The sequence below is a fragment of the Capricornis sumatraensis genome, chromosome 11 (assembly GCF_032405125.1).
Source record: "Capricornis sumatraensis isolate serow.1 chromosome 11, serow.2, whole genome shotgun sequence".
NCBI classification, from domain to species: domain Eukaryota; kingdom Metazoa; phylum Chordata; class Mammalia; order Artiodactyla; family Bovidae; genus Capricornis; species Capricornis sumatraensis.
In genome coordinates, this window is record NC_091079.1 from 79,932,665 (window position 1) to 79,959,950 (window position 27,286).

The following is a 27,286-nucleotide window of genomic DNA, read 5'->3' on the forward strand; positions in this document are numbered from 1 at the left end:
GTAATATTAAAGGTCACAAGAGACGTTGGTCTCAGATGTAAATTCAAATGTAGAGTGTCTAAAATAACAGGTCAAAGTGAAAGTATAGCTGTAATGTCTAACAGCAAAAAATAAGTGTGTAAATTCTGTATTCTTCAATGAAGAAAGAAGATCAAGAATAACATGTTGGATAGTCTTATCAACCAGGTCACCTTTAAAGGTAAGTTTTCAAGACAGCAAAAATGTGCAACAATTAAACTCTACACATATAACGAAAACATTTGTTGTTATAAGAGGGGCAGTACTTTTATTTATAAAGTTCACAAATCAACATGTAACAAATAATTATGCATTAGTATTGGTAAGAATACCAAACATTATTTCACAACTGCCACTATGTGTTTCTTCTTCTCTGACACCATCTGCACAGATCCAGGCTTGCTATGTTTGATACGATTCAGTTCCCTAGAAATTAAACAAAATACACAAATTTTAAGTTTACGAGAAGTCACCCTAACCAAAGAAAACCTTCTCAGAAAAATTACAAGGCATTTTCTTCCACCAGAAACTACCCACTGAAAAATAGTTTTCACAAGAGTAGGTAAGTAGCAGCTCTGGAGAAGGGAATGGCTACCCACTCCAGTAGTCTGGCCTGGAGAATTCCATGGACTGTACGGTCCATGGGTTCGCAAAGAGTCAGACACAACTGAGCGATCTTCACTTAGAAATCAACTTTTGTTAACTTATTGGCTTCTTCTCTTACTACATCAGTGTCCTTTACTAAGCTTAAAAACCTGCTGCGAGTTATTAAAATGTTTAAAATTTACTCAACTCCAACATCTATCCAACATAACAACAATTTGCATTGCCTAATTAAAAAAAAACTCTTTCTTAGAATTTCTGTAATATATTACATGAATTCAAGGATTGCAAGGAGAAGAATATTCTACAGGGGAAATGATGGTGATGATCGAAATTTTGCTTCAGAGCCAAAATGCTAGATTCCAAATGTGACGATGAAGCAAGCATATTAGATAAATTCTTATCTAACAAATATTCTTGCCAGTCTTTAAGCTAGAAAATACACATTACCTCTTAATTCCAGCTACACTGGAAATCTTTTACACTCTAATTACAATAGTTTATTTAGTATGAGTAGAGCCTTTTCTAATTTTGATATGTATGTCTTTGACATTGTTTGCCCTTTAAACATATTCCCAAAGACAGGTAATGAAAATTCTCACCATGTTAGATAATCAGAGCTCCCCCTTTTATCAGGAAAGAGCCCAGAGGAGTATTCAAAACCACCTCTGATGTACAACAACACATAAACTATTCCTTTGATGGGCACATTTTTTCTTTGGTTTTGGTGGGATGTGAGGGGAGAGTTAGAAAACGGTACTGAGAGAGATACAAATGCTCCAAAACATACTTTCGTCGACGAGCTTCTTTCATGATGCGCTGTTCCTGAATCTGGCTATAGATAGATTTTGGCAGATGTCGGTGACGAGAGATACGTTTTATATGAGGATGATGTTGAAATTTCTCCTTTAACTTCTGGTTATAATCTGTGGCTGCTTTTTCTCGTGATGTAAGCTGAAAAAAACAACATTTTGATATTTTCACGAATGATGCATTCTTTTTGCTTCAGTACAACAGAGGTAGGAAGAAACGTTTCCCCAAAAAACTATCAACATTTATGACATGCAACCAAAATTACTAACGTAACTGTACAGTTACATTAAACTATACCCATTACAAGGATATGTTATTGATACCAGCTCTGCTATTTCCTTTTAGTCAGGGTGCCTACAATGTATTGATGGATGGATGCCACCAGGTGCAAAAGAGCAGTGCCTAGGGAGTTAGGTTCTGTGGACCACTGAGTTGGTCCACATAACACAGAAAAAGCACTTAATGAATCACTCAAAAAATTTTTCTGTAAAAATTACTGGAACATAAACAAAAGTGATGACATAATAACCAGCCTTTGTCTAATAACTGTTAAGGATGACATGATTTAGAGGAATATTTAATGATGAACATAAACCTAGGCATAGTGTAGTACTTTAATAATCTTTAAACCTAAAATAAATTTATCTTTAATTACTTATTTTCATATCTTACTTTTCCTTCCAGGGCTAAGCAGAAAATAAACCACACTCAACCTTTCCTTATTAAACTTACTATTTGCTTCAGATATAAACACCCTGGATCTTTCTTATAGAAAACATGAGACATTTAGAAAAACATTAAGAACAGAAATCAACCATAACTCACAACCCAGAGGTTGCTAGTCAACAGTAATATTTGTTATATTTTCATCAAATCTTTTTTTTTCCATCAAATCTTTTTTAAGTCTGAAGCTGTGTATTAAGTGTTTCACTGTCTCTTTGATATTAAAATACTGATACCCCACAGAGACTTGCAGCCTTTGATTTGCCTGATTACTATTCCTTTAACAGAATACGCATTCCAAGTTCTAAGCCTCTAGTCCCTACATCTTCTCTCCCTACCTCAAGGAAAATACAAAAAAACAAGAAGGCTCAAATGTGATCAAACGTTTGAATTAACAAAGGCCTCTGGGAGAGTTCCCTGGTGGTCCAGTGGTTAGGACGCAGCATTTGCACTGCTGGGGGTCCAGGTTCAACCCCTAGTCGGGGAACTAAGAGCCCATAAGTCATGCAGTGTGGCCAACAGCAAAAACAAAAACAAAGAACTCTGAAGGTGCCTTTGACATGAAAAAAGCGAACCTCAATACAACCTTATCTGTTTCGTAGCTAGCTTATTTCCTTTTATCACAACTAAAGCACTTGAAATAAATTCTCTTTATAATATAATGATATTCAATAACACTAGAAACACGTTGCATGATAATGAAAGAAAATAGGATCTCTTACCACACCCAACTTTTCAGAAGCATTAGCTTTCCATAGACGAATGTTCATTTCATCAGATCCAGACATAATGTACTTGCTGTCAGCAGTCCATTTTACACAGATAACATGCTGCATTCTCTTTGTGTGATAGACTTCCCTACAGAAGAGGAACTAAGTTAAAACATTTAGGAATCTGGTACAGATTTTCTTTAACCAACTACCTATCAAGTATCAGGGTAACATTTTTTGAGTCCTGAAAGAGTATAAAAGAGAAATTAAAATACATTTAAATGTATTTTTATTGAACCATACTGCTAAAATTCTATGCTAAGTGCTGCGGAACTTATAAAAAAGTCCTGCCCCCAGAGAAGTTATAATCCAGTAAGAAAAAATAAGTATAAACAAACCAAGCAAAACTAGATATCCAGAAAAGATCACAAAATAACTGTGGGCATGTAACACAAATAAAATACATTGGAGCTGGAGTAACAATAAGATCAACCACCACACTTCTTTGGGCTTCATTTCACTGGAAAAAAAAACAGCATTCAAAGAACACATCCTGATACGCTGATCCTAATGTCTGATTTCTGTTTTGGTCAAACTGTTGAAAAAGTTTAATTAATTAAAGTGAGAGTGGATGACTTACATATGTGAAAAGAAAGAGAGGACTACAGAAGTGATGAGTTGAGGTAAGGATCATTTAGTAAATGGTGATGTCAAATATCCTACCTATTTGGAAAGGTGTGAAACATGCTAAGTGAATTCACAGAAGATACTATATTAGGAAGTGTTAAGCAGAGCATTAAAAAGCAAGTAAAAGACAAGGTCAGAAAAAATTAAAACATGAGACTCCTGGAAAAGTAAAACTTCCTCATCTGGATTAAGTGATTCAAAATCCACACTACAAAGGAAATACGCTCAGCCAGTTCTGCACAGTGAAAGAAAACTCACATAGGATGATGAAATCAATAGATTTTGTTATCTATAAAAACATTTCTGAAGTACACTCAGAAAAGTAGTCTATTACGCTATTTCTAACGGATACATTTTGAGCTCTTGAATGAACATAAACCATATGACACAATTCTAAAAGAGAGGATGGTTAGAACGAACATACTGTTAAAAGAAAAAGTAGATCAGACAGACTGCTTTTTCTTCTCTCAATGCTCTGCTTCTACAAGACACAATTCTTACAACCTCTACCTATTTAAGATTCCCATTTCCCCATAGCAATATACTGAATTCAAATATCAGGAAATTCAATTAGGCTTTGGTAACCACTAAAAATAACCTGCATACATTACATCAGTTCATGTATTGATATTAGACCAGACAAATCCAGTGGACAGTTACTTGGCCAACTAAGAATCCTCCTTAATGGTGAACTACAGAGTTTTAACTTATAGATGTGTTTATGCTTGTACACAGAACAGATACATAAAGTTCATTATAAATTATACTATTTGTGGAGATAAATAATTTAAAAACTTAAATTCTTTACATACACAGTCAAGCTAAAAGAATTGTTCCATATGAATGCAACTGAATTTACTTGTTTGCTAAGTAAATACTGAATGAAACCCATAGAAGTTACCTTCAAATATTGATTTAACTGTAGTTTTTGAAAACCTACTCAAATTTTATTATTTTTTTTTTTAAGATTTATTTTTATTTTTTGGCTGTGGTGAAAATTTACTTTAAAAATATATTTTAGTGACTAGTTCTTTGAAAGGAAAATATTTTTAAAAATACAGATCATTCAAAGCACTGCCTGTATTATTTGATGTTTTTGTAATGATAGGAAACTAGAGCAGACCATGGAAACAAACCAGAAGCAGCTTTCCAGCAGATGATGGTAACGGTCAGAGAGTATTGTTTATATTGTTTATAACTAAACCCAACAGGAAGTAAAATGTATTAAATTGTGATTACAAAGTCTTCAAAAAACATCAGGAGACAATTCCTAGAAATGGGATACTCACTTCATACAATTTTGGAGTAATCTGAGCTTTTAACTAGACTTGCATTTAATTGCCCATGCTGGTTTTAGAATAATCAGTTTGAACTCAACTATGGGGCTCTTGACATCACGGGTGCCTAAACTTCCCATTTCTTGTACTCCACCTTTGATCCTTATGTCTGCTTATGCATCATATTAGAACTGTCCTACTTAATACCTCTGGAGGTCCTGGTGTCAAGACATGATGGAGGGCCACACTCTCTTGATTCTTTTTCCAGAGAGGTGAGAAGAATAGAAACTATCAGCCTTGCCTTGGGCCTAACTGAACAATTACCAAAAACCATTCATGACAAGAATATCAAATTAGTTTCAACAGTCACATAAGAACCAACCCCAGAGTCCAAAACAGAAAATGACAAAATGAAGATCAAAGTCACCAGAACATCCGCTCAGTATACTTTTGATTCAAATACCTTTTTAATCATACACATGATGATGATGACAATTATCTGCTAGCAATTCATGATGATATGAAAAAGTTTAGGAATTAATATGGCTTCCTGAAGTCAGAGAAGAGAAAGATAACAACTATCACACGAAAAAACACCAAAGAGTTAGACAAGCAGATTGGCTATGACCAAAAATTGTGTGGAGCTGTGTGACCCTGAAGAGGCTCTGTGGGCAAGATCTCTTGGTTGTGAATACAAGGGTGAGGCAAATGAGGTGCCTAGAGTGTAAACTCTAAGGAGGCTGTCACTTTCAGCGTGATGCAGATACAGGCTAGGCACCTGCAAGACTCCTGAGTCAGGAGGATGTGCCTGTGAAAACAAACATTACTTGCTCAGGAAGATCAGACCCCTTCAACAGTAGAAGCTAGGTAAGTTATCATTAAGAGTAATGATCAAAATTCTCATCACTGCACTCAAATGGTGAAATTTCTCCACCCTGTTATAGTTACAACACCAAACTGAATGCCCTTTCTCTAGCTTTAAGTGAAGGAAGGGTCCCATAAAGACTGCTAATCAGTCTTTATAAAGCTGGGGAAACTGTTTCACCAGCTCCACACTGCTGTTCTCTACCACAGATCATCACCTTCCAGCCTCAGTATACAGGTTCTCTGGTCTTTCTTTTCCCTGATTCTGCTTAGTTTTCTCCTTTCCTTTTCTACGGCTTTCAATCATTCTGTTATCTTTCACCATGTGCATTTTCTCCAACAATGAAGCAAGACGAGGTCACCCAAGCAAGTATACATATAAACGTGTATGCATACATGTCTTGTGTATGTTGGGTGGTTGCTCTCCCAAACTTGCTTCCCTGGTGGCTCAGCAGTAAAGAGCTCACCTGTAATCCAAGAGACACAGGAGATGTGGGTTTGATTCCTGGGTTGGGAAGATCCCCTGGAGAAGGAAGTGGCAACCCACTCCAGTATTCTTGCCTGGGAAATTCCATGGACAGAAGAGCCTGGCGGACTACAGTCCATGGGGTCGCAAAATAGATGGACATGACATGTGTGTATATTTGACATATATGTATGTATAGTATTTTAGAGAGAATATATGTTCCTTTTAAATTCTAATGTTTCTACTTTTACTGTATCAAAATGGAGGTGGTTATATCAAGAGTGAGTGACACCACCATAATCCTTTATCATTTTTATGGGAAGATCTCTTCTAGTTTACTTGGATTTGCCTTGAATATGCATAAAATGCTCTTAAATCACAGCATACTAATATAGGGGGCTGTATTTCACAGGAGTTAATTTTTAAAGTCAGCAAAAACTCAAATGCAGTCAACAAGTATCCTTGAAAACCTTTAAATGCCAGTTTACTATAAACTACCTCAATACAATAACATGTGAAATAATATAACATGGTGGTACAAGTATATTCACTACATTCAGTAAAGTATGTAGTAGAGGGCCAAGCTGTATGAAACAAAACATCTTCAACTCTAGTTACACTCAATGTACACAAACAATGACACACACACACAGAGCACAGGACAGCTGTGTTTTCAGATCTCCCATCTCCTGATCATTCCTGAGCATGTATCTACTAGATGAGGATGGAGGGAGACTTGTCCTGACCATTTAAACCATTAATTTTTCTCTTTTTCATTTTTGCCTTAGTGCATGAGAGTTGAATTTAAATAAGCAGGAAACAACAAATAGAAGGTATTATTAACTGCTCTTAAACTGTGTTAGAGGAAACTTTAAGTTCTTCCTTCTCAAATTAAAATCCTTTAAAAAGTTTATTCTATCTCATGGCAGTGAAAATACTCTCCATCATAGTATCACGATGGATATATGTCATTATACATTTAACCAAACCCATAGAATATATGATCCGAAGAGTGAATTCTAAGGTAAACTATGGATTTGGGGTGATTACGATGGGTCAGTGTAGGTTCATCCTACATTTTGGTGAGATAACAAAAGTACCACCCTATGTGGAATGTTAGAATGGAACAGGCTCTGCATGCGTAGGAGCTGGGAATATATGGGAACTCTACTTGCCTTTCAATTTTGTTGTAAACCTAAAATTCCCCTAAAAAAAAATAAAGCCTTTATTTTAAAAAATTAGTATAAAACACTCAAAAAGGTTTTGCCCTAAGGCAAACACTAAGATTTCACATCAATAAATTATATAAAGCTAAAAAGACTGTGATGCTGGGACAGACTGGGGGCAGGAAGAGAAGGGGACGACAGAGGATGAGATGGCTGGATGGCATCACCGACTCGATGGACATGAGTTTGAGTAAACTCCAGGAGTTGGTGATGGACAGGGAGGCCTGGTGTGCTGCGATTCATGGGGTTGCAAAGAGTCGGACACGACTGAGCGACTGAACTGAACTGAATATCCTGTTCAATGAAGAATCTGCCCAGTAGGCCGATGTTTTTGCTCACAGATGATGCAGAAGGTAGCACCCCACATCACAACACCTGAGTGTGAGTCCTATCATATACACAAAACCAGTGTGTATTAGTCACTCAGTCGTGTCAGACTCTTTGCGACTCCATGGACTGGAGTCCACCAGGCTTCTCTGTCCACCAAATAACCTTTCAAAAAAGATACATGATGATCTAGGCAGGGGAAAAAAAGTCAAACAGAAACAAATGTTTACTGGTAGTCACATACCTGCTTCTACTTTTGTCCACAGGGAAGATTCGAATAGATTTATCAAAACTGGCTGACACAAACTCTCTCCCAGTGGGAGAGTAGTCCACATCAAGCACTGCAGACACATGATCCATATGTACCATTACAGGAGTGTCCAGGGCGCGCATATCAAAAGTATACAAGCTGCAAAAGAGTTTTTAATTATTTGATACAAGTTTCTGCTAAAAAAAATGCACATGCAGTACTGAGAGACATAAGCGAATTTGAGAGGGCTAGCTAATAAATAAAGACATCTAAACAAATAGCTCAATTCTTCACACGGCAGATAAGGGATAGGGAAAAATATCAATAGTTTTATTATTCCTTAAGATTATATACTTACACACTTTAATCCTTACAAACAGAAATCTCATTGTAGAAAATGTGCAAACTCCAAGACCATGAAGAGTACAAAACCTGCATTTAATTTCACTACCCAGAGAAAGTCAGCACGGTGTAAATGCTTCTTTTAACCCTGCTATTTGATTATGTGCCTTTTAATACAATTAAGATATTACTGTATAAAGCTCTATACTGATATTTCATGTAGCATATTATGAGCATTTATTAATCTCTGAACATATTTTAATGTTTTCATATGTAAATGAGTTAAAATAATTGATAATCTGTTTAAATTTATATTTAAATCTATTTGTTAGTGAAGTTTCCAATGTTTTATTATAACTTTTGATATTTAATGGGACAGATTCCTACAATTAGAATTATTAAGTTCAAAGGCATGAGCATTTTTAAGGTTTTTGAGTTGATAAATCACTTCCAATGAAATCACACTAATTTATACTCCATCAGTGATACATGAAAGCAAGCACAGCTTTTCAAAGGGTGTACTAAAATTAGGAAACTATACTTCGTACACAATTGGCAAGAACAATGACTTCATGGTTTTCGAGGTTTAAAATTTTTAAATTGACAGCTAGAAGAACAGTGCTTAAAATGCACCAACATAAATGATGGACAGTAGTGATACAGAATTACTGTAACCAAGTTCATAACATCAAAATACTTCCAGATGCAAATATTAGCAAGGGGAAAAGTTTAAGGAGAAACAAGATATCCACAAAATTTTAAACAATCTCCCCACAGATATGTATTAATCACAGAAGAAGAAAATAGTAACTTCAGTGGGGAAAGCTGGTAGACACCACCTTAACTAAGTGATGAAGGTTAACATTACTAGTAATAAGATGTACCGACATTATGTACTCCTGATTTGATGCAGCAAGAAGGGGATATCAATTTTGTGGTATTCTTGCCAAAGATGCATAATCTCAATGAAATAATGAGAAAACACCAGTTAACCCAAGTTAAGGGCAGTCTACAATATAACTGACAAGTAAGTCCTTATCAAAAGTACTAAGGTCATAATAGAAAAGGGAAGACTGAGAAAGTCAGTGAGCAGACTGAGAGGGTAATCAAATGCAAATGCAATGTAGGATCCTGCACTGGATCCTAGAACAGTAAAAGAACACTAGTGGAAAGACAGGTGATGGAATAAAGTCTGCAGTTTACAATATTGCACCAATGTTAATTTCTTGGTTTTGCTAATTGAACTATGGTGACCTAAGACATTAACATTTGGGGAAATTGTCTTACAGGTACCTTTTTTGTAACTTTTCAGTAAGCCTAAGATTACTTCAAAACAAAAATTTAAAAAAAAAAAAAAACTTAGTAGAGATTATTTTCTAATACCATTATTAGAAAAAGTCACTGATGCTAAAGGTAACAATTTTCAAATAACCATGAAATTCTCATCAAGAGATGAGTCATTGCTTTCTTTTATGATCTTCAAACATAACACAGGATTGTCAATCAAGGTCATACTGATCACTGAGGTTAAATTTCTGAGCTGACAACTGCTGTATATTCCCTATCTACAGCAGTGGTTTTCAACCAGGCTTGTTTTTAGCAAATTTTTGTTTTGTTTTTTTTTTTTAGTAAATTCTGTTTTAATTTTTACATGAGAAAAAGGTTAAGAACTTGTTAGAATTCCAAGCAAATCAACCCATCTGGATGCAAAATATTTTTGTAAACAAAGTTTCAAGTCACAGTATTCTTCAGGGATACTACAGTTCAACCCTATTACCTGATGAAACTATGGTATAGACTAGTTCACATGACTTGTCTATATTTTTACAATAGTTACTGGTTGGGTCTAGACTTGAATTTGGATTTCTAAATCGCCACAGGATTATTTAAAGGGCAAGAAAAGAAATAAAATGATGAAGTGATTTTACATAGCAAAATCACTTTCAAGTAAGAGCAATTACGGTACTCTAACAGTCACTTCTTATAAGTGATGTACTCTTTGTTTCAGCTTCCATATATAATTATTTCCAAGGCAAAAATTGAGAAATTCTAAAGATACTCTCTATTTTTCCCAAATAGCTAATTTAGAAATGTTAGTAAGATTGGTCAGCTGGACTTTTTTTTATTGCTTTTAACTGGAACAAGGGCATTTAATTTCAAACATTAATAAAGGCTAAAAGAACTTCAATTAAGTAGTTTGAATTGATGAGAGCTGTACAGAAAAGTCGTAAATGATGCTTTTAGTTTAATATCACTAAAGCATCATGTAATAAATCCTATTTCTGAGCTAACTTACGCTTTCTTAACCGTAGTGGAAAGAACAAAGAATTTAAATACAGAAGATCTAAAGTTCAATTCAATGACAAATTTCCACCTTAGCAAAAAAACACATATTAAGAATCCATCATATGCATAGCACTACAATAAATGCTTGGATAAGAAAATATGAATAAGATATTCTTGCCTCATTAGGAGATTAAACTCCCTACATCAATACCCTCATCTATAAGAAGGGGATAACATAGATGTCTTATTCATCTTTTAGGGATATTGAAAAGATAAAGTGAGCTAATATCAAATGCTTCAGCAAGTTTTAAAGCAGTATATAAGAAATCATAAAATTCCATTCAGGTCAAGAACATAAGCTGCTAAGTTACTCCTTTACAAAGAGTCACAGATAAATGTATCTGTAAATATTAGTGAAGACTGAAACTTCAGTTTTTCCTTTTGTCTTACTGAAGTAAGAGTGGTGGCTGATAACATGACAACATGGATAACAATCACCTGCTTATACATTTTGCAGGCATTTTTAGGTTCTTAAAACACATATGATTCAGTCATTATTTACTGACATATGGTTAATGTCAGGGATTAGCCAACTTTTTCTGTAAAGAGCCGAATAATCAACATTTTTGACTTTGTGGGTCATACGGGCTCTGTTTCAACTACTCAACTCAGGCATTATAGGACAAAAGCAGCCATATTCCTTACATAAATAAATGTGTCTACGGATGACCTAGAGATTGTCATACTGAGTGAAGTGAGTCAGAAAAAGAGAAATGCTCTACTGTATAGCATATGGAAGTCTGCTGAATGTCATGTGGCAGCTTGGATGGGAGGGGAGTTTGGGGGAGCATGGATGCATGAAGATGTATGGCTGAGTCCCTTTGCTGTTCATCTGAAACTATCAGAACACTGCCAATCAACTATACGCCAATACAAAATAAAAAGTTTAAAAAGTGAAAAATAAATAAATGTGACTATATTCCAATAAAACTTTACAGGGACAGGTAGCAGACAGCATTGAGTCCATAGATCAAATTTTACTGTCCCTGATCCATATCATTTTGAAAACTAAGAATACTTTTTAAGAAGCACTTCTCTATTTTGGGAAATTTTTTTTTTAAGAAAACAAATGGTAATTTTCTAATGTGTATGAAGGAATACTACCTAGGAAAATACATTTCATTAATAAGACATATACAGTTGAGTCACTTCTGATAGAAATTAAGTTATAAGAAAAGGGAAACTTACTTGTAATCCTCGTTTGCTGCAGTAAAAATGAATGCTTCCATAGGGTTCCAGCAAATTGTATTTGTTCTCATATCTAGGATGACCTGAGAAACATACACTAACCCATTACTATGAAATTAAGTCACTCTAAAATGGATAAATTCCTACTTCATTTCCTTTTCTTCATTTTTTTTATTTAAACAAATACTTCAGTAAACACCTATCATGTGCACAGTATCTGGCTCACAGCAATAGGAAAAGAAAATCAATAATTTGCTTCCTGAACACACAGGCAGACTGCTAAATACTGAAAAATATAAAAATGCTTAATGGTCCCTTGACCTCAAAAAGCTTATAGTGTAGTTGGGAAGATGAGACATATGTAACAAAAGTTCAACCCCAAAGTAGTGAAGTACTATTACTAACAACTGAGAAAGTAGGGTTGAAAGGGGCAGAAACGACTATTTATTAAACTAGTCCTTTGGTGCAGGGGTGGAATCAATTAGGAGATGGAGACTGACATATATACGCACTACCACGTGTAAGACAAGACAGCTAGTGGGAACGCCTGCTGCACAGAGCAGGGAGCTCAGCTTGGTGCTCTGTGATGACTTGGGTGGGTGGGATGCAAGGAATTCGGATGGAGGTCCAAGACGGAGGGGATATCTGTTTACATTCAGCTGATTCACTTGTATAGCAGAAACCATCACAACACTGTAAAGCAACTATACCCCAATAAAAAAGACAAAAACCAAATAAACAAAAAACTAGCACTTCCATGTTAACATTCTGCTAAACGCTTAATGTTTTATTCCTACCACTGGGCTGTAAGGCAGTTATTAATATCACCATTTCACAGAAGAAACACAGATTAAGTTACCTGCTTAAAGTCTTACACCAAAGTTCATGCATGTTATTCCCACCATATGACATGGATGAGTGAAGTTTGGAAAGATTATTCTACTTATCTAGCTCAAATGTCAATCAATATATTCTACTTCTAATATTTCTGAATTTATTACATTATAAAAATGATTTGGTAACAACAAAAATATTAAAAGCATCTCTGTTATGTATGGCACAGAGATGTCTATGATAACAGACCTGTAGTCCATTAACAAGGTATAGCTCTTCTGGTACTTTCTCAATTCCAGCACTTGCAATCAACCATATGCTTGTTTACTTATAATGGCACTCCTCGCTTTACTAATAATATTTCCTCCCTCTTTATAATCAGCTTAAGGTTTCATTAACTCTGATATCTAAGTCCTGGAATGACTGCTTCAGAACTGCTGGGAAATCTGACACCTTGAACAGGATAGTGCCTGTCTAAATAAAACGTCAAACTGGTACCCACTGGTGTGTAACTAAACAAACAAAGGTGATTATGTGAATTAGTTATAAAACTTTCTGGAATAAAATACCATGTGTGTCACTATGATAATCACAGGGCCTGAGTAATAGGATGCAACACTTAACTTTCCATTCAGTGAGTACAAACTAGATGTCTAAAATATTCTGGCAGTATGGAAAACAGAAGACTAGACTAGAGTACCTCATGGAAATTTACGGGTCTCTAAAAAGCAACAGGGAATTGAGGGAATGCCATTATGACCACTTTGGGTTCTAAGAACACCTCTATTGAAAAGAATTTTTTTTAATTCTGAAAAAACATTTGTTCTGTATTTTCAGTCACTCGATTCACAAAAGTATGCATTAACAACTGTATAAGTAAAAGACAAATTGAAACTCACCTTTTTCAGAGGAGTAGCTTGTCTCATATCATATAGTACTATATTCCTGTCAGAAGCACAACTTCCCAAGAGAAATGTCTAAAAATAAGTGTAACAATTATCAGTTAAAAGCCAGGTTTGGCAGCAAACCATGTCCACTCCTGAACAAATGATTTAATTACCTTTAAGATACAAAGTTGTAACACTAAAGTCCATTGTAAGAGGGTACAACAAATCACTCATAACCTTGGCAACCAAAGCCAAAGATTTTCATGATTAAATCCCCATGCGTGTATTTTAGATGTCTGAGATGATACTGTAGGTATTCTGCATTCTGTTTTATAACACTATATTTTACTTACCCCTTCTTCACTTAGACCTGTTTCCTGTGCTTCCATATTGTAAATAACACTTCAGTAAACATCTGAATACATTTAGATCTTCTTTTCCTAAGGGTAAGATTTTAGTAGTGGCATCACTCTAATCAAAAAGTATGCATAATTTCATGGTTTATGCTGTTTAGAGGTAATGGTTTTTCCAAAGAGTTATAGCAGTAAGCATTGCAATGTGGAAATATATTAATTTTACTACACTGGGTAGCAATATTAAGTATCATTTTAAAATGTTATATCTATGGTAGTATTTCCTAAATATACAGTCATCCCCTGGTACCTGTGGGTGACTGGGTACAGGATACCAAAATCCAAGGATTCTCAAGTCCCTAACACTCGGCCTTCTGTAACCAGACGCAGAACCCGTGGATTTGGAGGAGCGACTGTATAAATTATTGCTTTATTAACAGTTAGACATTTCCTCATGGTTATTAACTCTCTCTATAAACTAGGCCTGTCCTTTGTCCAACTGTGGTTTCAAGATGTTTCAAATATTTATTTGTAAATCAGTTATAAATGTGTCAAGTGGTTAAATGATTCTTGGTATTAAGTGAAAATAAGCTCTCCACCTACCAATGGGATCCCAAATCCCACCCCTGGTAGCACCGTTCCTCCTCACCCATCGTTCCTGATATACCTCCTGTCTTCTGCTAATAGTATTCCCACTACAAGCATAAAAGGAACCAGAAGAGTTATTTACTAAACTGCTGTAGAGCCTGCTACATTTGTGTATACAGTTCAAGTAAAACTCATAAAGCCAATGCTACCATCAGGATCTCAGCTCTTTCCCAAAACTCTTTTTAAACTGCTTCCTCTCTGAGCTTTTTTCCTACTGAATGACTCCTCTCAACCTTTCTTAGTTTCTTGTTATTTCACTCTAAGGTCTGACCAGGTACTGTTTTCAAAAAATAAAGACTTGAATTTGAGCAAAGCAAAAAATTCTACCAAGAAGGAAAGCTGATTTTAATGCTGTAAAATGTAGCAATTCTCAGAATAAACTTTTGGCTTTATCAGAATCCTCAGCTTCAATATTTTAACAGAAAATTAATTAGTGATGATTAGAGGAGACAAATACACTCCATTTGTTCACAGCCACATGCCCTCCCCATGAAGTTTAATACAGGGTCAGGGGAAGAGACATGCACACCATTTGCTTTTAACACCAAGTCAAGGTCATAAGGTTAATAAAACACACATACACACACAGCTGAACAAATAAGAGTTTTTATACAGGCTAATTTGAGAAACGTGGTTGCTAGGTCATCACTAATCATTAATTATGATTTTAGGATTGGCCATCAGCTCTACTAACACAGGTGTTCACCACAACAGAGAAACAAAAGATCTCATTTACCCATTAGGGAAGCAGAAATCAGTATCTGTTCCTTCTGTTTTTTTTTTTTTAAAACAGCCTAACACCACCATCTTAAACTTGGGTAGCACCTTTTAAAAATATTCACATATATTATCACATTTGACACTTGCAACAAACCTAAGAAGTACACTGGAAGACACAATTAATCTCATTTTAAAAACAGACAAATACAGAGAAAAATTATGACTTGTGAAAGGTCAACGCAAAGGCGTACCGGCAGGAAATATAGTTCGAGCCTAGGTCCACAGCAAGGTAAGACGTTAAATTTTCTCACAAGTCACTCGTGTTTGTAGCCTGCTTCTGCCCAGTGTCACTGTGGCCTGGTCTATAAGGCTCACTTCGACAACCAAGGGGAACCCAGGGAAGGGAGATAGAGGATGGAGCGAGGAAGATACAGACAAAACAGACAGATATTCTGTCCCAGCGATTGGCAAACGTTTTCTGTGAAGGGAGATAGGGGACATAGTTTAGGCTTTGTGGGGCCATATGGTTTCTGCAGTTTATTCGACTCTACTTTGTAGTGCAAACTCAGTTACAAACAATACATAAGCAAAAGGGCACAGCTGTGTTCCAGAAAAAAACTTAAAAATAAAAACCAGAAACGGGCAGTGGCCTCACAGACTATATCTTGCTAACCCCTGCTCTAACCCTGCAGCCTCTCCCTGAAGTGTGTTTACCAGTGTGGGCTGAAGGAAGGGGGTATCCTCTGACTGATTTTTCAGCAGGACTTCAAAGCCAAGTTCACATCACACTACCGCATCTCACTCTTTTTTAAGAATACTTTTATTGTTATAATTTTGTTTATTTTTGGCTGCGCTGGGTCTTCTTTGTTGTGCAGGGTTTTCTCTGGTTGTGGTGAGCAGGGACTTTTCACTGCGGTGGCGTCTCTTGTGAGCACAGGCTCTAGGGCACATGGGCTTCAGTAGCTGAGGCTCCCAGCCTCCAGAGCACAGACTCAATGGTTACTTTCTGGCACGTGGGACCTTCCTGGATCAGGGATTGAACCTGCACTGGCAGGTGGATTCTTTACCACTGAGCCACCAAGGAAGCCCCTCACTCAGTCTTATACCCTGCTACTTTGACTCAACCTTTTATTCTTCCTTTTGTCAATTACAGTCTCTTAAATGCAAAACTTGCAGATGAGAATTTTCTCTGGTGCCATCTAACAAGATAATCTCCTGATAACTTCTAAAACCAGCTCATACAAGGTGATTTCCTTTTCTTCCTTCAGGAAAAGGCATGTTGACTGAGTCTTCTGGACAGTGAGTTTATCAGTTATTATGCATTCAGAAAAAGCTCAGGGAAAGGTCTGGAGTCCAGGAGCTGGCTTAGCCTTCAGGGCAACCTCCGTTACCAAGTTTGGACCTAAATAAACAGTAAGTAGGCTAATCTCTAACTCTTCCCTTAGATCTGGAAAGAATTAGGAATCACAATATAGTTTTGTGAGCAAAGAAAAATAGAATTATAACGAATTATCATGTAGTAGAAAAATAACCACGCATATTATTTGGAAGCACTGATGTCCTTGTAATGTACAAATAATTAAAGAAAACAATGCTCAACACTTCTTCTGACCTCCAACAGAGTTAAGAATAATTAACTTTTTTTTTTAAAGGTAATCTGTGCAACATGGGGCTTCCCTTGTGGCTCAGCTGGTAAAAAATCCGTCTCCAATGCGGGAGACCTGGGTTCAATTCCTGGGTTGCGAAGATCCCCTGGAGAAGAGAAAGGCTACCTACTCCAGTATTCTGGCCTGGAGAATTCCGTGGACTGTATAGTCATGTATAATCATGGGGTCGCAAAGAGTCGGACACGACTGAGCGACTTTTACTTTGTGGAACATGAGTGTTGAGGGTACAAATAAAACTGAAAGTTTCTTAGGATCGTATGTGCTTGAGATCTACCCCACGAGCACACGCATACACCGCCTCTAACAGTGCTGAACACTGGTGCCTGGGGCTAAACTGTGGACTAACGTGTCGAGATCTGACCAAAGAAAGTGGAACTCAGACATAATCTGGAACAATGACCAAACGGGAGAGCACCACTACAATTCAGAAAATTCTTGGATCACACATTCAAGTTTTTCCTGAATAGAGTTGAAATTATATAATAATAAAGAAACAATAAGCAGAACATATTTCAAAAAGGAGCATTACCTCAATTGGGTTAAATTTAACACTGCTTATACTGTCAAATCCCCAAGTCATTGAACATATAGGATTGGTTCTTTGTTCATCCCAAATGTCTACTTGCTGTCCACACGTGGCAAAAACAGCTTCTCTCCAGTGATGATCAATTCCTGTATATACTGTCTTTAAAAGCAGAGAGGTTGTTACAGATGAGTCTTTTCATTAGTACTTCAACTGTACAGAATAATATCTTAAAATATATTTCTCTACACTCTCATGTGCTTAAGAAAATCCCTGTTCACTAAGACATTTGCTTAAAGCCCTTACTTAAAGGAGAAAATTCTACCATAAGAAGTGATGTTCCTTATCACAGAATAAAGAAAAATGTTAACATGGGATGTATTTAATTAAGTTTGAATACATAGCACTGAAGTAATTTTTAAATCGTCACTGGGTATTGAAGGATCTTGGAATCAACTGATGAAACACAAAAGGTAATTTCTAAAAAACTTAATTCCACATTTAACATATGAAATACTGATCCCCAGGAAAGAAACACAGATACAAACAACTGCATCAAAATTTAGAGAGAGAAACAAAATTAGCAAGCATGGATGCTAAGGTTGTTAAAAGCAATAAAATCTCATAAATTTGGTATTATTTACTTAAAATATGTGACTCATCTATTCAGGGCCAGATTAAAGTCTACCTTTGTACTAGACAGTAAAAAATGTTTGGAAAGCAAATTAAAGGCAACTATTTAGCCAATACTTTAAGCTTTTAAGAACTCTTATCAGCATCTGCAGATTTAGAATTATTTCTGTTCAAGTCTCTACAAACTTCTGCACAGTAAGAATTAACCCCCAGTACCACAGAGAAGGGGTAACACTAACTATTTCAAAAATCTTTGGAACTCCTAGCGATAAGACATTTTACAAGAATGAAACAAATTTTCTTTCAGGAATTACTAATTTTACCATCTACAAACTATTTCCATTTTATACTAATATACCACCTCCACATCCTTAAAGAACATTTAGATGGACCATTAGAATTCAGCGAAGTCCTGATCATGGGCCAAACCTCTCATTAAAAAAAAAAAAATTTAGAACTTCTTGAAGCCTGAAGAGCAGAACCTAAATATATACTAAATACTAAAATGACAAAAAAATTTTAAAGATGAAATATTTAAAGATTAATTCTAATTTTAGAATTTCCCTTAGTATCAAAACATAAGGATTAAAAAACATAGGTAGGGCAAATGATCTAAATTATTAAGCTATAACTTAAGTTATAACTAAACTATATCAAGTGATTTGCAGAATGCTGTTAAGAAATGTAAATAAGATTTATATAGAAAGCGCACTATTAAATTTATTAATTTCCTAAAGAATACTTTCAAGTAAACGCTTAGCTTTGAGAAAGATCCATGATGTAAATGAGAAGCTGAAGCACTATTTTTTTCTGACCTTTTATCTTATAGATTTCCTCCCATGTTCTTGCTATAGGAAATGTTTCGCTGCCTCCTCAAAATAAAAATAGAAACAGAAACCCTATTGCAATGAACACCAAAGAACTGTTCAAATTCTTTAACTACAAAGACCCTTTGACTGCATTAACTATTGCTTAAAACAAGTAAAGTATTGCAGCCTGAAGTGTCTGATTTCTGATATCTTTTTATGAAATTGAAATTATGAAATAATTGTAGGTAAAAGAGAATTCTAGTAGCCCAAGCATGGGTCAATTTATTTTTGTACCTTTCCTAATATTGTATGCAATGGCTCCTCTTCCTCTCCACAGCTTGGTCCATCCATTTTCCACTGCTTCACAGTTTTGTCATCACCAACCTAGAAATGATGGGACAATGATAATGAAGAACAGTTATAAACAGTAAACTTGCCAACACATACATCAAATTATAAACATCTTTACTTTAAAAAATAACATATACCACATTCTTCCAGTACTGTATTTATTGATTCATTTATGTCCCACCTTGTTAAAGATTTGTGATAAACATATAAAATGCATAAAACTTAAAATAAAATAGGATTAATAGAACAAAACAAGAGTAAGGGTAGAAATAATATTACATCATAAAGACAGTAAAAGTTGCATGGTGTAATAAGGATGACATTTCAAATTAGGAAGAAAAATGAATTACAATAAAACGGTATTGTGAGATCAGGTTAGTCACTTAAAAAGTAGAAACCAATGTGACACCTGATATAAAGATATAATTCCAGATAACTTTAAATGTAAAACATGCAACATAATCCATAAAGATACTAGAGACAAGGCATTTTTATAATCTTGGCATGGGAAAAGTCTTTCTTTCTATGACTCAAAACTCCAGAAACTATCAATATTAAGGCAGAGGTTTTCAAACTGTAAAATGTAGACTTCTGAAGGATCCTAAGAATTTTTCAGGAGTCCATAAGGATAATATTATTTTCATAATGTTAGTATAGGCATGGCTTGCCTTTTCACTGGAGCTGACGGTTACAGAGATGGTGAAAGAAATGGTGGGCAGAACTGCTGGCACCTTAGCCCAAATGAAAGTTAAGGAAACAAACTACGGTAATTTAGACTTTGGGACATGGCAGGTATGTTCAAGATACCACATAAACATCGATTTTACTACATTTTTTGGAATATGTTTCCTCACGTGAGGAAAACAAATGGGATTCCATCAAACTAAAAACCTTTTGCACAGCATAAAAAAACTATCAACAAAGTAAAAATACAAGATCTCTGCAAACAATATATCCAATAGCAGATTAATATCCAAAGTATACAAGAACTCATACAACTCAACATCAAAAAAACTCAAAAAATAGGCAGAGGCTCTGAATAAACATTTTTTTCAAAGACACACAGATGCCCAACATTACTGCTCATCATGGAAATGCGAATCAAAACCACAACGAGGTATATCACCTTATACCTGTCAGAATGGAGAATGGTTATTATTGAGAGAGTCAATTCCTAGGTAGGCTGATAATAAGTACAGGGTCCCCAAAGAGGAGGAAGGGGTCCAGAGTCCTTTAGGAGGAGAAAGGGGTCTGGGGATCTCAAGAAGGAGAAAAGGACAAATGTTTTTTTCCTACATTGCTTTGTCTTAGTCAATATAACAGTGTATCTTGCTCCAGGATGTTTCTCCTTCTTAAGAATCTTCTGACTAATCCTGTCATCTTGAAATCTATATTATGGGAGTGGGTCTGGTGACATCTTTCTATTGTTAGTTCTAATCTTGTTAATTTAAGATGTATATTGTCGGAGGGGGTCTGGTAAAAGTACATAAGGCCTTGCATAGACTAGTGAGCGAGGGTGCTCTCCAGCCCCCTTCTGTGTCTGTGTCAGAAGCTTTCTCTGTCCCTTTTTCACTTTAGTAAAACTGCTATACAAAAGTGATCAAGGCTTGAGTGATCAAGCCTGGTCCCTGGTCCTGAAGCTAAATCTTCTTTGGAGATCACGAATCTGACATTGTTCACAGTAAACTATCATTATCAAAGCCAGCAAGTAACAAGTGTTGGTGAGGACATGGAGATAAGGGAAGCTTTGTGCACTGCTGGTGGGTATAAACTGGTAGAGCCACTATGGAAAACAGTATGGAGGTTCCTCAAAAAATTAAAACTAGAACTACTGTAGGATCCAGCAATTCAACTCCTACGTATTAACTGGAAGAAAACAAAAGCACTGACCAGAAAAGATATAAAGATATGTGCACCCCTATACTCACTGCAGCATCAGTAACAATAGCCAAGATAGGGAAGCAACCTAAGTGCCTAACAACAAATGAATGGATAAAGAAAATGTGTTCTATAAACATAATGGAATATTACTCAGCCTTAAAAAAAAGAATGAAATCTTACCATTTGAAAGAACACTGATGGACCTAGAGGGTATAATGCTAAGTGAAATAAGTCAGAAAAAGATAAACACTGTATGATTTCACTTACATGTGGACTCTAATACACAAATGTATAAACATTACAAAACGCAAACAGAATTATCAATATAGAGAACAAATAGGTGGTTTCCAGCAGGGAGAGTAGTGGGGAGATGAGAGAAATAAGTGAGGGAGATTAGAAGGTATGAACTTCTAGCTGCAAAGTATGTGTACAGAGTGGAGTATATAGTCAAAAACTATGGACATCTATGTATGGTGACATATCGCAACTAGACTTATTGTGGTGATCATTTTGAAATGCACAGAAATATTATCACTATGTTGTGCACAAAGAACCAACCTAGTATTGTAGGTCAATTATACTTCTAAAACAAAAAAAAAACGTACAGAAAAAAAGATGGTTATTTGTGATTACCGTAGGTGCAGGGTTGGGGCAGTGGGTATTGGAAGAAGGCAGTCAAAGGTGTAGACATCTAGTTATGAGACAAACAAGTACTAGGGATGTAATGTACAACATGACAAACATAATTAACATGATTGTATGTAACATAGGAAAACTGTTGAGACTAAATCCTAAGAGTCCCGATCACAAGAAAAAAACGTTTTCTCTATTTCTTTAATTTTGTATCTTTATGAAACGATGCCTGTTCAGGAAGCTTACTGTGACAGTCACTTCAGGATGGATATAACCACTGTGCTGTACACTTTAAACTTCTGTAGTGCTGTATGTCAGTTACACTGCAATAAAACAGTTCCTAATTCTAAAAATAAAAATGTTTTTTAACCTTAACAACTACTTTCAGTTATTTTCACTCTCCAGAGTTGACTCTACTATTGCTTATGCAGACTATTAAAACTGCCTCCAAACTGATCACTCACAGCTGTCAAATTAATCCTCTCAAAGGTCAACTCAGACTCTGTTATTTTCCTATTAAAAACTTTCAGTGAACTTTCAATATTTGCACACCACAGTAGCATTATTCGCAAAGGCCAAAAGGTAGAAATAACCAAAACATCCATTAATGGATGAGTGAATAAACAAAATGTGGTATATACATACAATGGAGCATTAATCTTAAAAAGGAAAGAAATTCTGACACATGGTACAAAATGGATAAGCCTTAAGGACATTATATTAAGTGAAATTATCAGACGCATAGGGACATACAGGGACAGAAAGCACAACAGTAATTACCAGGTAAATTACTCAAGGATAGGAGGTAAGGGTGAGAGATGTGGAGTTACAGTGTTTAAGAGTTACACCGTATCAGTTTGGAAGGTGAAAAAGTCCTGGAGATGGATAGTGGTGATGGTTTTACAATGATGTGAATGTACTTAATGCCACTGAAATGTACACTTAAAAATGGCTAGAATGGTAAACTTTATGTTAAGTATATTTTATCATACACAAAAATCCTTCAATGACTTATTGCTAACCGACAAAAGAAGTACAAATGACTCATCTTGTTTTAATCCCACTTCTAACTGTTCTATAGAATATTAGTTCAGTAATATGTATTTGGGCTTCCCAGGTGACACTAGTGGTAAAGAGCCCGCCTGCCGATGCAGGAGACCTAAGAGACTTGAGTTCAATCCCTGGGTCGGGAAGGTCCCCTGGAGGAGGGAATGGCAACCCACTCCACCATTGCTGCCTGGAGATTCCATGGACAGAGGAACCTGGCTGGCTACAGCCCACTGGGTCGCAAATAGTTGGAAATGACTGAAACGACTTAGCACACACACATGTAATATGTAATTAGGTATAAAAAAATTTTTAAGTATGGGAAAGGCGGGATTACATAAAGAAAACCAAGACTTATCTGAGTTTTAATGTTATTTTGCATTGTGAAAATCAGAAAGGGCCTTGGATCACATAAATGAACTCAGAAAATATTCAATTAGATTAGTTCTACACATGTTGAAAAGTTAATGACTTAACTGTACTATACTTACAGTAAAAAAAGATGTCCCACAAAAGCGAGTACATATTCCTCGTACAAAACCTTCATGTGCTTGTATCGTACGAATACATTTTCGTTTGGTCAAGTTCCAAATTTTAACCTATAATAAAACATACTAGGAAATTTCAGTGAAGTATAAATAAAAAATGTTCAGGCACAGAAGTACTACATTCCAACAAAAATAAGTTCAACACCGAAAAGGCTTTAAATCACTCTACCAGATGGTTAAAAACAAAATCCTCTACATCAAAATAATGCAATGCTGAACTTTCCTGGTGGTCCAATGGTTGGGGTTCTGCCTACCAATGCAAAGGACACAGATTCAGTCCTAGTCAGGGAGGATCCCACATGGCACGGAGCAACTACCGAAGCCCACGCACCCTACAGCCTATGCTCTGCAACAAGAGAAGCCATAGCAAGAAGCAGCCTCAGCACCGCAACTAAGAGTAGCCCCCTTCCCCACCCGTGGCAACTACAGAAAGCCCACACACAGCAACAAAGACCCAGTGTAGCCAAAGATAGAATAAATAAATAAATGAAATAAAATTTTTTTTAATTTCACAGGAGAATGTCTGTTGGGCACATTGGGAAAAAAATATGCAATGTCTATGGATACGAACATCAACAAGCAGAAAATTGAATCTCTTAAATACTGTTGATTCTAGTGTAAAAGTGCTTTAAAGCTTTTCTTTTCTTGGCAGAGTGGGAAATAATTAAGTGTCGAATTGTTAATAACATACTCTGAAAAAAACTCACAGCTAAATATCTGTATTGTAAACATGCCTTATTACTTACTGTCAAACAGCCAAAAGCAACTACATTTTTAATTTCTTAGGTTTAGATAAGAAACGACTGAAGTTACTGATTCAAAGAAAATTTAGTCTTAAGAATTAAAAGAAAACAGGACATAGAAAAGTGAAATAAAACCAATTAAAACCCACAGTAACTCACAATTAAAGGAAAAATATTTGTAACGTAACTATTTTCAGTTTAAAATGTCAGTTTAGTGATACTTGCCTCTCCATCACATGCCCCAGAAAGGACAGTAGCCAGGCTCTTTGGATTCTTTGCCAAGCAATTGACTCCATCTCGGTGACCATCCAGGGAGGCAAGGAATGGTTTTGCAAATACCCGTTCCAGTTTGGTAGCATTTAAAGCTCTTATATATTCTCGTGGGACCTCAAAAGGATGTAAGGTAGGATCATAGTTTCTTGGAACTGAAATAAGAATGATTCCTCTTAATAAAATAATTCACATTTAATACCTCCTGTGGTATTCCTCGGCTAATCATTCAATATATTATTCAATAAGCCTTTATTAGGGACACTGACTATGCCGAGGACTAAAACTAAAAACACTGAAGAGCTTTTGTCCAGAACCTTTCCAAAATGACCAGAAAGTGATAGAACACATACATCTTGCAAAATAACTAGACTCTATACATACACACACACACACCTTTTCCTTTTCTATGTCCTACTGTGCTCTTCAACTGGGTTATAAGCCTTCACCTGCAGGGCTTCCGCTACATTCTTCATTACATTTCTTATACCGAGCACAAAACAAGTGCATCATAAACGTTTGCTCAACTGACCTCTTAAGCTCCTTACTGGGTGTGTGTATGCATGCTAAGTTGCTTAAGTCGGGTCTGACTCTGTGCAACCCATTGAACATAGCCTACCAGGCTCCTCTGTCCATGGGAATCTCTAGGCAGGGGATCCTCCTGATCCAGGGATTGAACCCATATATCTTGCATCTCCTGCACTGGCAGATGGGTTCTTCATCACTAACGCCATCTGGGAAGCCCCCTTACTGGGCAGGGAACACTAATAATCTCCAGTGCTGATCACTGTACAATGTTGCGATATGATGATTATACTATTTATTGAGCACTTTCAATGTTTGATTTTATGTGTGCATGTTAGTCGCTCAGTTGGGTCCAACTCTTTGCGACCCCATGGACTGCAGCCTGTCAGGCTCCTCTGCTCATGGAATTCTCCAGGCAAGAATGCTGGAGTGGGTTGCCATTCCCTTCTCCAGGGGACCTTCCTGGAGGAATTGAACATGGATCTCCCACACTGCGGGCAGATTCTTTACCCTCCAAACCACCTGGGAAGCCCATCTGAACCCTACACATCCTTTAAAAAAAATTCAGCTTACATCTTGTATCTTCTATAAATTTTTCCAAATACCCATAATTATGCCCACCTCTAAATTCAATTCGGTCAACAAGAAACATTCAACAAAGATATACGGAACACCTCCCATATACCATAAGCACTCAGGACATCAGAGCAAACAAACTCACCGTACATATTTATGTATGTTGTTCTTATACACTTGTATGTTATCAGCTATGTTACCAACAGAGTTTTAAAAATACAGATTCCCTGATGCCCACACCCTGGATCTATAAGTCAGAATACTCAAATAAGTATTTGAATACTGCACAAAATTTACAAAGACCACTTAAACAAAAAAAAAATCTATGACCAACCAGTTACCCATTCCTTCATTCAGACATTAATAACACAACTACTAGGTGCCAGGTGCTGTCTAAACACAGGGGACATAGAAACAAACACAACTGGGCCACTCTCTGCAAGCTCAATCTGATTAAAAAAAAAAAAAGACTGATAGTCACAAAAATAATGAGACAATGTAACAAACACTCTAATATTAGTATAAAAATATGAAACAGAAGCATAGGAGGGTGCCTACATGTGTACAGGATGGGGGGAAATCTCCAGGGGACAGAAACTGGGTAGAGGTATGTGCCATCGCATGCCTGAAAGAGAATGCCTGAAACGCACACAGACTAACAAGAGTACATGTACACTAGCTGTAGGAAAAGTAGTCACCCATGAAAGGAGAGAGGAAGATGGGACCAAGTTCAAGGAGTAGGGATGATGTCAAGTCCGAGTAACATAATCTACTTTGCATTTTAAGAACACTGCTGTTTTGATACTTAACCTGTAAACATCTTGTGAGCAGAGACCATTTAGTTAGCATTGCTCACGATATATACTGATAAGCTATATGATTCAATCATATGGAAATATTGTTCCAGCCTCCCCTTCTATGGTTCACCCCTACCTCAAACTCCGAAGACATGGCCCTTCTCTTATGCCGTAAGTTTATTCCTGCCTTAAGGCCTTTGCACCTGTGATTCACTTCACTTAGAACAGTCTATTCACACATGGTTGGTCACTAAGCTATAATTCATTAAGTAGTCAGCAGGTTAATGGGGGAACAGACCAGTACAGACAAAACCCATTAATTTCATTTTAGTCATTCCCCCACTAAAATTCCCCACAAGAGTTTTTAAGAGAAAACTGACGGCGTTAAGTGTCACCTTTGTCTGTTCCCACATCCCGAAATACGTAACTTTAGCAAAGTTGTCGAAAGTTAGAGTAACAAGGAGAGGTTTAAAGAAGTTTGCTTAATTGTTAATTCCTTCACAATCCACGAGTTTGGCTCATTCAAGTCCACGTTCCCCCCAACGGGACCCTGAGAACAATCAGAGAGCAGCAGCTGAAAGCGGTGTAGACGGAATCATTTCCCCATATAACTAACTGCCACTGACCACTAGACAAAAGTTATGAGGAAAGGGATCTGAAGACAAGTGTTCTGCTATCCAGAACCAGAAGCGCTTTATAAACCAAGAGCCCTAGCGAAAGAAAACAGGTAAACAACGAGAGTGAAACACCAGTCTCCCCTCCCCAACCAGCTTTACTCGGTGGAGCCGAGGCCGGATCCAAGGCTGGCGGACTCCCAACTAACTTGTCTCACCTCGGTGTAAGTCCAGTTTGGTTTCGCGGACATAGTGGTCGGGGTTCCGACTCAGCATCTTCACCTTCATCTTGCTGCCAGTTCTCCCGGGATCTCACGACCCTCTCCCGCCCGGCCCCAGTTACCCCCGCCGCAGCCGCCGTCTCCACCAACACATGCCACTTCCGCT

At 36.6% G+C, this 27,286-nt stretch overlaps 1 protein-coding gene and 1 non-coding gene across 3 annotated transcripts; one reads left to right on the forward strand and one right to left on the reverse strand.

The window, feature by feature from the left end:
• Positions 1 to 322: 322 nt before the first annotated feature.
• DCAF13 (DDB1 and CUL4 associated factor 13) lies at positions 323 to 27,232 on the reverse strand. 2 transcript variants are annotated; one of them, XM_068983378.1, is made up of 11 exons: positions 27,118 to 27,232; positions 24,343 to 24,542; positions 23,318 to 23,425; positions 19,209 to 19,298; positions 17,479 to 17,634; positions 13,574 to 13,651; positions 11,841 to 11,923; positions 7,959 to 8,123; positions 2,880 to 3,015; positions 1,412 to 1,575; positions 323 to 444 (listed from the first exon to the last, which is right to left on the reverse strand). In XM_068983378.1, exons 1-11 carry the CDS (start codon positions 27,185 to 27,187, stop codon positions 357 to 359), a joined length of 1,338 nt encoding a protein of 445 aa, XP_068839479.1. In that variant the 5' UTR covers positions 27,188 to 27,232; the 3' UTR covers positions 323 to 356. The 2 variants fall into 2 exon arrangements, with proteins under 2 accessions (XP_068839479.1, XP_068839480.1); XM_068983379.1 differs by lacking the exons at positions 23,318 to 23,425; positions 24,343 to 24,542 and having other exon boundaries at positions 324 to 444; positions 27,118 to 27,150.
• TRNAA-UGC (transfer RNA alanine (anticodon UGC)) lies at positions 2,572 to 2,644 on the forward strand. Its single transcript has one exon. It is a non-coding gene; the product is annotated as a tRNA-Ala (tRNA).
• Positions 27,233 to 27,286: the final 54 nt, after the last annotated feature.

Excerpts from the sequence above, each read along its gene's own strand:
- DCAF13 (XM_068983378.1), bottom strand. The coding sequence starts at position 27,187 with ATGAAGGTGAAGATGCTGAGTCGGAACCCCGACCACTATGTCCGCGAA. Across the intron at positions 17,635-19,208 it reads TGCATACAATATTAGGAAAG|ACAGTATATACAGGAATTGA; the intron begins GTACAAAAATAA and ends CTGCTTTTAAAG. Across the intron at positions 445-1,411 it reads AAAGAAGCTCGTCGACGAAA|GGAACTGAATCGTATCAAAC; the intron begins GTATGTTTTGGA and ends TTTAATTTCTAG.